Source organism: Pan troglodytes, chromosome 2, assembly GCF_028858775.2.
Source record: "Pan troglodytes isolate AG18354 chromosome 2, NHGRI_mPanTro3-v2.0_pri, whole genome shotgun sequence".
NCBI classification, from domain to species: domain Eukaryota; kingdom Metazoa; phylum Chordata; class Mammalia; order Primates; family Hominidae; genus Pan; species Pan troglodytes.
Genome location: NC_086015.1, coordinates 138,482,430 through 138,496,206, shown reverse-complemented (window position 1 = coordinate 138,496,206; position 13,777 = coordinate 138,482,430). Strand labels below are relative to the sequence as shown.

General features: G+C 44.7%; 1 protein-coding gene across 1 annotated transcript in view; it reads right to left on the bottom strand.

Moving 5' to 3' along the window:
• EPHB1 (EPH receptor B1) overlaps positions 1–13,777 on the bottom strand; it is a 467,125-nt gene that overhangs the window by 7,449 nt on the left and 445,899 nt on the right. Inside the window, exons 13-15 of the mRNA XM_001151617.7 lie at positions 11,751–11,900; positions 4,551–4,744; positions 3,567–3,722 (exon numbers count right to left, since the gene is read on the bottom strand). Of these exons, the coding sequence (XP_001151617.1) occupies positions 3,567–3,722; positions 4,551–4,744; positions 11,751–11,900 (500 nt within the window). The remainder of the gene's footprint in view (positions 1–3,566; positions 3,723–4,550; positions 4,745–11,750; positions 11,901–13,777) is intronic.

Here is a 13,777-nt window from a genome sequence, read left to right as displayed (position 1 = left end):
ATGAACAGACACTTCTCAAAAGAAGACATTTATGCAGCCAAAAAACACATGAAAAAATGCTCACCATCACTGGCCATCAGAGAAATGCAAATCAAAACCACAATGAGATACCATCTCACACCAGTTAGAATGGCAATCATTAAAAAGTCAGGAAACAACAGGTGCTGGAGAGGATGTGGAGAAATAGGAACACTTTTACACTGCTGGTGGGACTGTAAACTAGTTCAACCATTGTGGAAGTCAGTGTGGCGATTCCTCAGGGATCTAGAACTAGAAATACCATTTGACCCAGCCATCCCATTACTGGGTATATACCCAAAGGACTATAAATCATGCTGCTATAAAGACACATGCACACGTATGTTTATTGTGGCATTATTCACAATAGCAAAGAGTTGGAAGCAACCCAAATGTCCAGCAATGATCGACTGGATTAAGAAAATGTGGCACATATACACCATGGAATACTATGCAGCCATAAAAAATGATGAGTTCATGTCCTTTGTAGGGACATGGATGAAATTGGAAATCATCATTCTCAGTAAACTATCAGAAGAACAAAAAACCAAACACTGCATATTCTCACTCATAGGTGGGAACTGAACAATGAGATCACATGGACACAGGAAGGGGAATATCACACTCTGGGGACTGTTGTGGGGTGGGGGGAGGGGGGGAGGGATAGCATTGGGAGATATACCTAATGCTAGATGACGAGTTAGTGGGTGCAGCGCACCAGCATGGCACATGTATACATATGTAACTAACCTGCACAATGTGCACATGTACCCTAAAACTTAAAGTATAATAATAAAAAATAAATAAAAAATAAAAAAATAATAAAATAAAATAAGCTATGGACAGAAAAAAAAAATTTAACAGTAACAATTTTTTTGCATGCATGCTATGGGTAGATAATGGATCAAGTACTTTGCATGTACCATTCCATTAACCTCCCATCACAAACACTAATGAGATGGGCATTATTATTTATAATAATTTATAAATTATTTATAAACAAGGCAAGTAGGGCTCAGAGAAATTAAGTAATGTGCTCAAGGTCACACAGTAGGTAAGCAGTGGTGGAGCTGGTGTTCAAATACAAGAGAAGTTGGTTCTCAGCACCCATGCAGGGATGCTGGCAGAACTCTTCTAAGGTCCTGACTGTATTTCCGCTAAAGCCCCCCGAACCCAGCACAGCTGATTGCTTTGTACACTGCACATCACACCCTGGTGAACGCTTGGCTGGATCTCTGTCCACAATGCCTTGGCTCTCCCACCCCATGCCCTTTTCAGCTGGTAGTCAGTCTCCCAAGGGATGCTGCTGGTTGAGATGCTCAAAGTGTTCATGTCTTTTTGGCAAATACTTTAGGGAAGCATGCTTGAATTTTGAATTCACAGATTGTCCCACAATCTATTTTATTAAGTTGCTCAATTAATCTATTTTATTAAGTTGCTAAATTTCTTTTTCCATCTTTTATCTCTCAAGAAACAAATCAAATTGCTCTAATAGTGTGTGGACATGTTTTACTTTGAATGAAATCCCTTAATTTATAGTTTCACTTTCCTTTTGGTCTTCCCCTTATCTTTGTCATTGATTATTCTCAGACTAAGAGAATTCTTTTAGATCCTGGGGGATTACGTGACAATGGCCCCCATACGCAGGCAAATCACAGTGGGAAAATGGGAGTAGCCAGTCTTCATAAACACTCATTTCTATCCCTGAACTCAGTCCCTCTGATTATCTAGGGACATCAATTTTTCACTCTAAAAGATGAGGAAGCTGGTTTCCCACTGGTAAGTGCTTCTTTTCTATTTATTTATTTTTGCTGTCTATTTGACAGTCATTCTTAATGGAAGGAACCATCTTTTTTTGGCATCATCAGGAAATGAATCTAGTTTTTAAGAAATGTATTCTGATGTTCAGTGGATCCAAAGCTAGACACACATTCAAACTATCTCCCTGGAGAAAGTGGTGGCTCCATCATTTCTGAAAAAAAAAAATAGACCTCAGAGAGGTAGAGCTGGACTCCAGGAATATTGGCAGGAAAACTGTTGGAATGTCAGGAAGCTGTCCCTGGGGGCTCAGCTACTAGGGGTGGATCACTACCGCTCTTTCCTGGGACTCAGCAACCGGTTTGCCCCAGCTGCAAGGAGGGAATCCCAGCACCTTGCACTGTGCCCATTGTATAACAGGTGATCAATACGTTTTCGCAGACTGATGGATGAATGAATCTTCTACCATAAGAAATGTGTACTACAGGCTGCCAGATCCCACAATATGTGCTATCGGTACATGTTGTAGCCCACAGAGCCCATGAAGTCCCCCCGGTGTGTGTATGTGTGTGTGTTTGAAGGGTAGAGTTAATTTCCAAGGTAGGATTATCTGAGCTTCTGTGAGTGTAGAAGGTGAAATTTTACCCTTACCAACCTTAATCCAGTGGTTCCCAAACTTTGCTGCACATTAGAATCACCTGAGGAGCTTTAAAAAACCCTTATGCTCAGATCTTACCACAACTAATCAGAAGGTATGGGAGTGAGAACCAGGCATCAATATTTTTTAAAGGCCCTCAGGTGATTCCAGTGTGCAGCAAAGCCTGGGAACCACTGAGGCCCTGGGGTGGACAGGTAGCAGAATATTGAACTGGCAGCCAGAAAAGCAGGCTTGTGTCCCAGCTTTGCCACCTGTGAGGACCAATGTCATGTAATTTCAGAATCTGCTGAATGGAAGGGGTGGAACCAGATAAATATTTCCCAGACTACAGTTCTATAAAACCCTGCCCCTCAAAAATATGGTTCTATGGTATTTAATAATTTTAAATGGGTTCCTTTATTTCAGGATTTCTCATGGCCTTTATAATGCTAATATGAGCAGTGAATCTCTAAGAGGGTGATAAAGTACACAATATTTCCCAAGTTTATTTGACTGCGGGACCTTTTTTCCAAGGAGAACCTATTAACATTTCCCACAACTGGTGCTTCTCAGAACATTCTTGGGGGAAATGCCGGACCACATGGATCTTTAAAACTCTTTCTGGCTCTCATCTTATTTGAATAATTTTATTTTGTGTATTCCTCCAAACTCCTGAGGGAGCCACAGACTGGTAAATAATTGTGGGGGATGGAAATGCATGCTTGTTGACAACCGCTATCTAAGTATAAGGACAAGCTCCCCACATATCTCAGACTGTTGCTGAATCAGTGCAATGCTTTTCCTGCTATGTTATTTAAAGTACTGGATGGCTGTGTTCTTTCCATCTGGATGCTCTCTTTGATGAGTTGAGTTTAAAAACTTAAATGGGGAAGAGACTCTGGGTGATTAGGCAAATGACATATGGCTATAACTTTGAAGAACTCTCATTTGGGTCCCAGAGTGGATTTCCACCTCCCCATCCCACCCTCACATCCCCCTTCATCTTTCCAAGGTGCTCCCCGTCCAGGCCTGGTCTATACAGAGACGGAGCTCCAGGGATGAGGCCAGAAATAGGACTCACACCATCTGCAATAGCAGGGAAGGAGCACTGACCCCTAGGTGTGGTCTGGACAGAGAGATTCTCATCACTTACTCTGATGTCATCTGGGTGACCAGCTGGAGGGAGGTGAAGCCAGCAGTGAGGAAGCTGTCCCTGTACTGGACCATTTTGATGGCGCTGAGCCAGTCATCCACGGTGGTAAAGGCCGTGAAGTCTGGGATGGAGCGGTCGAGCAGGGGCTGGGAAGGCCTGGTGAGACAGAGAGGGGCAGGTGACCACACATTGCAGAGATGCATGGACAGTGCCCCAGTCTGGCCTGACAGCTGACTTCATGGAAGGCAGCATCCCTGATGGAATGAGGATTATAGTGGAGCCCTGGGCTGAACCTTTCTTCCTCATGGAATCCTAAATCAGCATGACTTCTACATCCAGGTGGCCAGTGTCTCTGCCTCTGGGCACTGTCACAGTTCAGTTAACCCAGACAGACAGGTTGACATAGCATTCAGTCTGAAGGGAACGGAAGGCTCCCAACTCCTTTGTAAACCAAAATTTAGGAGCCTCACCATTCAAAGACGTAGTCCTTTAAAAAATATGCATATTTTACCACAACCTCCCCAGATATATTGGTAACATTGTTTTTCCTAGTTTCATCCTTAGCTATTTGAAAAAAAAAATGGAGCAGTGAGACCCATTGCCGACCTTCTCTGGCACATTTTCAAAGCAGACACCCAGGTATCCAAACCAGAAATCCGGGTGCTATCTTGACATCTCCCTCACCCTCAATATCCATGTCCAATCCTTCACCAGGTCATAAAGATTTTGTCTCTCAAATCCCCAAAACTCATTTACTTTTTTCCACAACCATTATCCTGATTTGAGACACTATTTTCTCTATCATGATCATTGCAATGTTCTCCTACCTGTCTCTCTTCATGCATGTTGCTCTCCTCAACATAAGGCCCACACTGCAACTAGATACTCTAAAAAATTCGAACACGATCATGGTCAGAGGCTGCTGGCTATACCCCTGACCATGAAACCAGCCATATTTAGGGATCACCGTTTCACTAGACTCACACGGCGGTGATGGTTGCCACAGTCTTGAGACTTGCCGGGTTCCGGATCATCTTATCTAGGGTGTTGACAATCTCTGCAAACCGGGGCCGGCTGTTCCGGTCCTTCTGCCAACAGTCCAGCATGAGCTGGTGTAGAGCAGCTGGACAGTCCATGGGTGGGGGCAGCCGGTAGTCCTGCTCGATGGCATTGATGACCTGCAGTGACATACAGGGAACAGGTGTGATTGAGTGACTGCCACCAGCCAGTCACTCACAAATTATCCCCTTTATATGGAGCCTCCCTGATCCAGGCTGTCTCAGATGCCCTTGCTCTGTGCTTGCACACCTTCCGCTGTAATGGATTTTCTGTGCACTTGGTTTATCCCCCTAGACATTGGGCTCCTAGAAAGCAGGGGCCACATTGTAGTACTTCTTTATGTCTCCAGCTCCTGGTGCAGGGCCTGACACACATGGACCTTTGTAAATGTTTGTTGAAGAATGAGCCAGTGAACAGCTTGAGCATCTCCACTCCTTAAGAAGACATAGGGCCCAATTCTGCCTCACTGGAAGCTGGTGGCACTAGGAGTGATGAAACAATGACACATGGGAAACCCAGTGAACCCACTATTTATAAAGGATGTCCTTAAAACTTGTGGTGGACTCATTCTTTCATTTGGAAGAGAAGAGAAAGGGAGGAAAGGGATTAGCATTGATGGAGCACTTACTCCATGCTAGAGACCCTCTAGATGCCTCCTCTGCATTATTTGCCATATTCCTCATGAGGCAGCAACATGAATGGGCTTGGTTAAACAAATTGGTTCAAATCAATGACAACAGTCAAAATAACAAGGTGGTCCAAAATGAATACCGTCAATCAGATTTTGGTAATTTTCACAAATGCCAGAGAGTAATTTTGTAAAGATTTTAGGAACGTTATGTACATTGTCTGTTTTTCAGATCTTTGTGTTTTTTCATCCAGTACATCTTAACTTCAAATGCATTTAAATCAATTATGCCTACACTGTGCTTTTTACATTAAAAAAATAATTGTAAGTGACGCAAGTGCTAAACATATGAATTTATTATGGTACACCCATAATGCAACAGAAGGCCTAAAATACAATGTAGGCCTTAAAGTGATACTACAAAAATCCATCTATTGAGATGGAAATATGCTCATATTGTAACAGGTAAAAGAGCTGGCTGCATAACTTCAGATATAGTATAATCTTGCTTTGTAAAAAACAAAAACCAACTATTATAGACCTGCATAGAAAAGACCTTGGAAGGATATATAGCATGGTGTTAATAGCAGTTGCCTCTGGATAGGCAGAAACCTGAATATTTTTCATGTGTTTCTCTTTGCTTGTTTGAATTTTTTATTTTCTATAATAATCCTGCATTGATTTTATATTAAAATAAACAGTTAAAGCATTTTAAACAACAAAGGAAATAATTTGGAGTTCAGGGTGTTTTTGGTGTTTTTGCCTCTACTTAAAAAATAATGAGATTCATTTCAACTGATTATTCTTTCTTTTTTATATACTTTATAAATTGGTCAAAAAGTGAGTATTTTCAGTTAGTTTAGTTTTTACAGTTTCTATGCATAGTATGTAGGACATGAGATAGGACATGAGATAAAATGATAACCAAGTCATTAGAGATAATCAAAGTGTATTAGTTCTTTCATTCAATAGGGTGAAAATCAAGCATACAAACCACATCAATTTTATCGCTATATTTAAAAATCCAGTGACTGGGAGTACTCACTTTTGAACACTGTGTTGCACTGACAATCTTTTTTCTCCTCTAAACTGTTGTCAATCAAATTCCCCTGCTATCCTCTGAGGACAACCATTTTAACCCCATTTCCCCATGAGAAAATGGAGGCATGAGCAGTGAAATAATTTGCCCAGGGGCACACATCTAGCAAAAGATAGGGCTGGGAATAAATCACAGCGGTGCTTGATTTTAAGTTTTGAATACTTCAAAAGCCGTATTTCCTAGGCCTCTGTTGAGCTGCCATAGTAATCTCAGCCTGGAGAACAGCCCCTGGAGGTGTCGGGTGTCTTCTTGGCATGCAACAAGGGCATGGGGCTAAACTAAGTAATCTATGAGAATGAGCAGCTGTGCATCATTCCCATCAGCCTGGCTCACAAACCCCTCACCCTTTTCCAGTTCCTTCCAAGTAACTAGACTGAGGGTCCCAGTCACAGAATCTCCAAGTGGGATTACCCATTGAATGGCCCCTAGAGCTCCTTCTGGGTTGCATAAGGGCAGGTTAGGTAGGGCCAGCAGGAGGAGCTAGAGTCCAAACTCGACCTCTCATGATGCCAGGGGTCCCCAAAGTCTTCCAGTGCAGGGCAGTTAATGTTCCTGGTGGTCCCCTAAACTAATGGCCTCTCTGCTCAGATCATTAGATGCTAGAGCCCCAGATACTAATTTTCCTCACTGACAAGACAGCTCTACCACCTGTCCTGGAACAAGAAGGAGCACTGGAGTCAGGGCCTTTCTGCGAGAGCGCAGCTCCATGATGTGACCAGCTGACCCAACCTCTTTTGGCAAGGGATCAAGAGAATGGGGACCCATGCACATGCTGAGTCTTCTGCCTGTGAGCTCTAGACTGAATGTAACTCAATTCTGTTTCCCTTATTGTCTCCACTGCATGGCATCATGGCATCTCATTGTTTTTTTTTTTTTTGAGATGGTGTCTCGCTCTGTTGCTCATGCTGGAGTGTAGTGGCACAATCTCAGATCACTGCAACCTCCACCTCCTGGGTTCAAGCAATTCTCCTGCCTCAGCCTCCCGAGTAGCTGGGACTACAGGCATGCACCATTATGCCCTGCAAACTTTTGTATTTTTAGTAGAGACAGGGTTTCAGCACGTTGGCCAGGATGGTCTCCATCTCTTGACCCTGTGATCCACCCGCCTCGGCCTCCCAAAGTGCTGGGATTACAGGCAAGGGCCGATTATTTTTATTTTTATTTTTTTGAAGACTGTTCTGGTATTTGTTTTTGTATTTGCTCTTTGTTTGGTGTGTTTACTTTCTTTTTAAGAGGACATCAAACAGCCACTGATTCCTCCTTTCTGGGCAGGTCAGCTAGGAACACAGGTCCATTTGGCTGTGTTGGTGATAGTACTACATAGTGCATAGACCTTGGAAGGCTGGTTTCAAATCCAAGTTCCATTATTTCTTATTACCTATAGAACCTTGGGAGAGTCACCTGAATTCCTGAAACTTCACAGATGAGATTGTTACAAAGATTAAATGACACCGAAGTGATGCGTGTTGAGCACAGCGCAGATTAGTAGGATGAATCCTCATCACACAGAAGGTGTCATTACGGCTGTGTCTATTTTAGTAGATGTCTTCCCAGCAAAGAAGGGAGTTACTACTGCTCATTTTGGAGGTCCAGGAAGATAGTATTTGAAAAGCACCAAGGACTTTTCTCACTTTTCAGGGTAGAGCATAGCCGTGGGAACCCACTACCATGTTCGTGTTTAGAAAATGGGACTTTACTCCATTTGTTACTTCTTGTAAATAATTTTGTTGTTATTACTTGAGCTGATAATCTGGGAGCATTAATGCTTCTTGCACATAGGGAAAAAAGTGTCCTTTACCCTTCAGCCCAAAGAAAAAAATACTGAGGTCATTCATTGGTATATGAGTAGCATTTATCCACTTAAGTCTTTGATTGAAGTACAATGCCTTTGGAGATTTTTATTCTCTTCTTTAGGATATGCGTGTTTTCTAAATTTCTGAGCACATAAAATTTATAGCCAAATTACAATATCATTATATCAAAAAATAGCTTTGGTCTTCTAATGGGACTTTGAGATCATTCTCTGTCACACTTGCCTCACTAGCAGGTATGGGGAACAGGAAGGAGGAGTGGAGAAGCACCTTCATTCTGGCCATGTGATGATGGCTGTAAATGACAGTGACCAGGTTTGAATTGTATGGAAAGATATGGCCTAAGGTTGGAGGCATAGGGTGTCCTACTGAGCAGAGTTGAAAACAGAAGTGAATTCTGGGCTCCTTTCATTGGTCCACAAGAGGATGAGATAAGTGGCTATTGAGAAGATTGAAGATTAGGATGAAATCAGATGGCATTTCCAGAGAGAAGTAAAAGTAAAGCTCTGGGGGTAAGGAGACCAGTCTAGGCAACTGTTACCCAGAGCTCTCTGCTGTCTCATTTTGAAAGTTCAGCAACAACTCTTTTGGCCATTGCAAAGGCCAGTGTAAGCAAATGTCCTGGGATCTAATTAAAGGGGCAGGGAGGAGGTGTGGTGAGGGGTTCCCTTTATTCACCTGTACTGAGAAATGGTAGGTACACAGGTTCTGTAGGGATCAGGTGCAGGTAGTCTGACCCCAGTTGCTCTCTGGGACTGGGTGGAGTGACTAGAACTCCTCTGGGAAGTGGGCAGAGCCCCTCCTGTTGCCCTTGTATTTTCAGGGCCTGCTCCCGGCTGCCCCCAGACATGTATTTCCCATTAGTGAGTCAGGCTGTGGGTAGTGCCTAGTCGACCTTGCACTGGGGAGAGGGAAGTGGAGGAACTCAGAGCAGTGGAGAAACCAGGGCAGAGCGGGTTAAGTCAAGCTCTGATGTTTCAATAAGACTGCAGCTCCTCTCCACAGACACTGCCACTCTCATTATCTCTGTCAATCAGATCCAAGCAGCAGAACTTCCAAGTTGCTCTCTCTGGCTGACAAACTCTCTGTACATGTTCAAAGACCTTCCTGTGCTCTGGAAGCCTAATTACCGGCACTCCAACTTGCCTCTGCAATTCTCTTCCTTAAAACCTTTCAATTGTCATCTGTAAAATCCTTTACCACCACCACCTTGGTGGTTTCTGATGAGTGAGGCTTCAGCCCGGCAGCTGGGAGCCCCTCCTGGCTCTCTCCCAGGCCAGGTTGTAAGAAGCTTTCTGAATGGGTATGAAGTCACCTCTTGCCTCCCACGAGGAGCAAAACTGCACTTGAGACAATGCTTAGGGGCTTTATTTTGAAGGAGCATGCAAAATTAGAATAAACTGCTACTCTGCAGATGTTCTTATTCCCTCTGAGACCCATCTCAAACGTCAAATATCCAGGAAGTCTTCCCTTACCTCCTCCACTCAAATGTTCTCAAAGCCCCATGTTTATGCCACCGGACTGTAAAACCCTCTAGAATCAGCAAGCACAGTGCTTAGTCACAACTAGCATACACTGATTGTGTGTTAAATGAATAACTTGGGAATTCTGGAAGTCTAATATCAGAAATTTTATTTGTTTTCAGCATTGACAGAAAATATCTTGAATGTGAAATCTTGCTTGTCAGACAGTTTTGTAATTCATTCTGTAAGTGCTGAATTGTTCTTAGTCAGATTAAGGTCTTGGGCAGGATAAGATGGGTCTGATTTTTCTTTTCTTTTCTTTCTTTCTTTTTTTTTTTTTTTTTTTGAGACAGGGTCCCCCTCTGTCACCCAGGCTGGAATGCAGTGGCGCGATCTTGGCTCACTGCAACCTCTGCCTCCAAGGCTCAAGCAATTTTCGTGCCTCAGTCTCCTGAGTAGCTGGGATTACAGGCATGCGCCACCACACCTGGCTAATTTGTATTTTTAGCAGAGACAAAGTTGTACCACATTGACCGTGCTGGTCTCAAAGTCCTGGCCTCAAGCAATCCACCTGCCTCTACCTTCCAAGGTGCTGGGACTACAAGCATGAGCCACTGCGCCCTGCTGGGTCTGCTTTTTCTACTAACATGTTATACTTATTTAGCAGCTGGTATAGACAGAACCAGGGTGCAGCTGATTTCATAAAAGCAGGCTTTGCACTAACTCCACCGCTTACTGATTTGATGTGCTTCAGGAGCAGAGGCAAGGTGTTGCTAATCCCAGATAATAGAGGACCTAGACACCAGCCATAGTTGACTTCAGGACCCGGTTAATGGTGCAGCCATTTCACCCACTCCAGGCTGGAGCCACTCTGCCCATGGCAACAGGGAGTACTGTCGTAGAAGTACCCCAGCTCCTCTTTCCGCAGTCTCTCTGGGAAGTTGCCACCTTTCTCAATCTTCCGAGCAGCTGCCATGGCACTAAACCTTTCACAGAATAGAAGGCTTGCTGACTCCATAGCTTACAAATTCCTCAGTGTCCACCCTAGCACAGAGGGGGTTACAGTGTGGCTGGCTGCCAGTGGACTCAGATCTGAACTGGGGACCATTCTTTCTCTTTTAGCTGTAAGTTGGGAAGGATAAAAACTGCCTCCACCCAAAGTGATGGGAAGGGCAAGCAGAGAACATAGGTATGCAGCTTTGCAAATTGTAATCCTCTCAGCTCCAAGGGGAGGGTATGTATGCAAAACACAAAAGAGGCCTGGTCCCTGGAGAGGGTGAGACGCAGTGTTGAAATTCAGGCAGGACTTTTCATTGGAGACTTATCAAAGCAAATCATCCGAAAAAGGCTTCCTCACCTTTTAGTAAGTATGGAGCACAGGTTCTCATGTGGAACATTCCAAAAAGCCTCTATTTAAAGCATGTTAGATGACCCTTCTCTTCCTTTCTCACCCTTTTCCCTTGAGGGTGTCCTGGGGGAGTGTTGACCTCCCCACAGACAGGGACCCTCTCCTGTGGCCCATCTGAAGCTGGCCAGCTTTGGAAAGCTTTCCACCTCTTCCTTCACTGATAGGTGATATGGGATCATAGAAGAGTGAATTCTCAAGGAAGAAGGGCCCTTTCCAATTACTCTCTTTAAAGCTAAGAGGTACAAGTCCCACACAGAAACTGCGACTGGCTCAATGGAGCATAGCCGTCAGAGGAAGAGCAGGATGGGAACCCAGGCCCTGGCCCCCAGTCCAGTGCCTCCTTCCCCTCTGTCGTTCACGGGGAAGGAAAACACAGAACCTGAACGCTTAGAAGCAGGGTAGACTTTACTGCTTAATTTGGGGCTGATCTATTCATGGTCCTCAGCCATTTGGAAACAGCCCATTGTCTCTTGGGTTGGAGACTGTGGCCTTGGCACCTCTACAGGCTTTGTGGTTATAGGGCCTTTCACACCTCCATGCTGGGCTCTTTGATTAGTTCCAACATCCATGCTAAGGGTGTCCCTGTATCCCCTACCCTGAACACTGCAGGTTCAGATTATGAGGCCGTGAGCTGAAAACAGGAGGAATTGGTATGCTACTGCCTTTGGGATCCCTTCAATGGGGGTTTGTGGTGACCAAATGCTGCTGACACTCACATCTTGGTTGGACATATCCCAATAGGGTCTCTCTCCAAATGACATGACTTCCCACATGACGATCCCGTAGCTCCAAACGTCGCTGGCTGAAGTGAACTTGCGGTAGGCGATGGCCTCTGGAGCTGTCCATCTCACGGGGATCTTCCCTCCCTGAAAGAAGGAGAAACCGTGGTCAGCCCAACAATCAGGTTTCTGATTGAAGGTAGGCAATAAAAAACTTGGCATGCACATTCTTCCAAACTCTCACTCCCATATCTTATGAATTATGACAGACAGGCTATTCTTGCTTAGTGCACAAGCTATGTTGCCGTGCCTAGTTAGAGAAGCTCAAGGTGACCAGCATGCCTGTGCTGGCCTCTAGCCTCATGTGGATATGCCACATGTGCCCTGGTTCCCTATATGTGGATTCCAATGTTGCTGCAGGGGAGGTGGGTGGGAGGAGAGAGTGTAACTGTCATAAAACTCACTGGAACTACCCGAGATTGGCTACATGAGAAACAAGTTATGGTTTTCTTTGCTCCCTGGCAATGTAAAAGCTAACACATTTGGGTCAGAAGGAATTGCAATGGTACAAAAGGAAAGAAGAGTGATGAAGCATGCCTCCTGGAGAGCCCTGCCACTACAAGGTCATGCTATGCTGCCCTCTGCCCCATTTTCGTTGCATTCCACCTCTAGGGGGCAGGTTTCCCTAACTCTGTAGCATGCAGATAGCCCTGAGCTTCATGAGGGTTGAATGGTCCCAGTGCTGTGGTCTTTCTACATGCTGGCTGTCCTGCCAGCCCTTCAGTGGAGGTCAAGATTCCAGAGTCTGGAGATGCTCTTTTCTATAGGGCCACTCTTAGGCTTGTTTCTCCTTCTTGCCTCCAATCCCACACTGGAAGTTTCTAAATTGGCTCTCTGCTTGGCCCTCAGCTTGTCTGCCAGACCTTGGCCAGTTTTGTTTACCTAAGGGATTCACATCTATCCACTCATTCATCCATCCCATCAACAAATAGGCAATAAGCACCACTTTGTGCCAGGTCCTGCTGAGAAGCTGATGTCCCAGAAATAAGCCAGTGTCCCTGCCCTCAAGCTGAACAGGACAGTGGGGAGACAGACAAGAAAACAAAAACTTAAAATATATTGTTAAAAACATTGAAAAGTGAGGGAAGGTGAAGATGAGAGTGGGTACAAGGTGTTCTGAAAACCAGAGGAGACTCCCCAACACAGGGAAGGGTCAGGGAAGGCAGGCAGGAGCTGTTAGAGAAGCAGTTTCTGGTGGTGGTTAAGAACTCCTGGAGCCTTTGTCTGGGTTTGGATACCAGTATTGCCTCTTTCTACCTGTGCGGCGGGGGCAAGTAACCTACCTCTCTGTGCCTCAGTTTCTCATCAGCACCTACACAGCCCAGTGTTAACTATTATTTTCACTATGCTCAGCCCTAGAGAACAAGTAGAAGTTAACCAGGCAAAGTGACTGGAGGAGGGAAGTCCAGGCAGAGAGCAGCTTTCTCAACGGCCAGGGATAAGAGAGAGGCTGGGACATACAAGCAATCCACAATGGCTGAAGCAGGCAGTTCCTGAAGGAGAAGTAATGGGAGGTGAGCATAGAGCAGACAGCTGGCATGGCCTGTGCTGTCCAGCATCAGTGCCAATTACAGCTGTTAAACAGGGTGCTTGCCAAGGCTGTCCTCCAAAGCTCATCACTCCCTATAGCAAATATGACCCCCCTTTTCAGTTTTTCATGCCAAAGGCCAGGATTTCACCCCATCATGCTTTTTTCCATGCTTAGGCTCTGTCTCACTCCATACTACATGGAACATGAAGCCACTGGCTGCAGCAGTAACAGCACAGAGCAGGGATGGCAGCTCCCTCACTCCCCTCCTCATTTACTTCATGCCTCCACTGAAAGAGGATATTTTTATACTGCCCATTCTTACAATCTGCTCAAGTCACCAAAGATACATGGTTGACGTTAGCAAAAATACTGTAAAAATGTAAAAATGGTTAACCCGAGCTAGGCAGAAAAAAAAAAAGGAGCAAACAGCAAA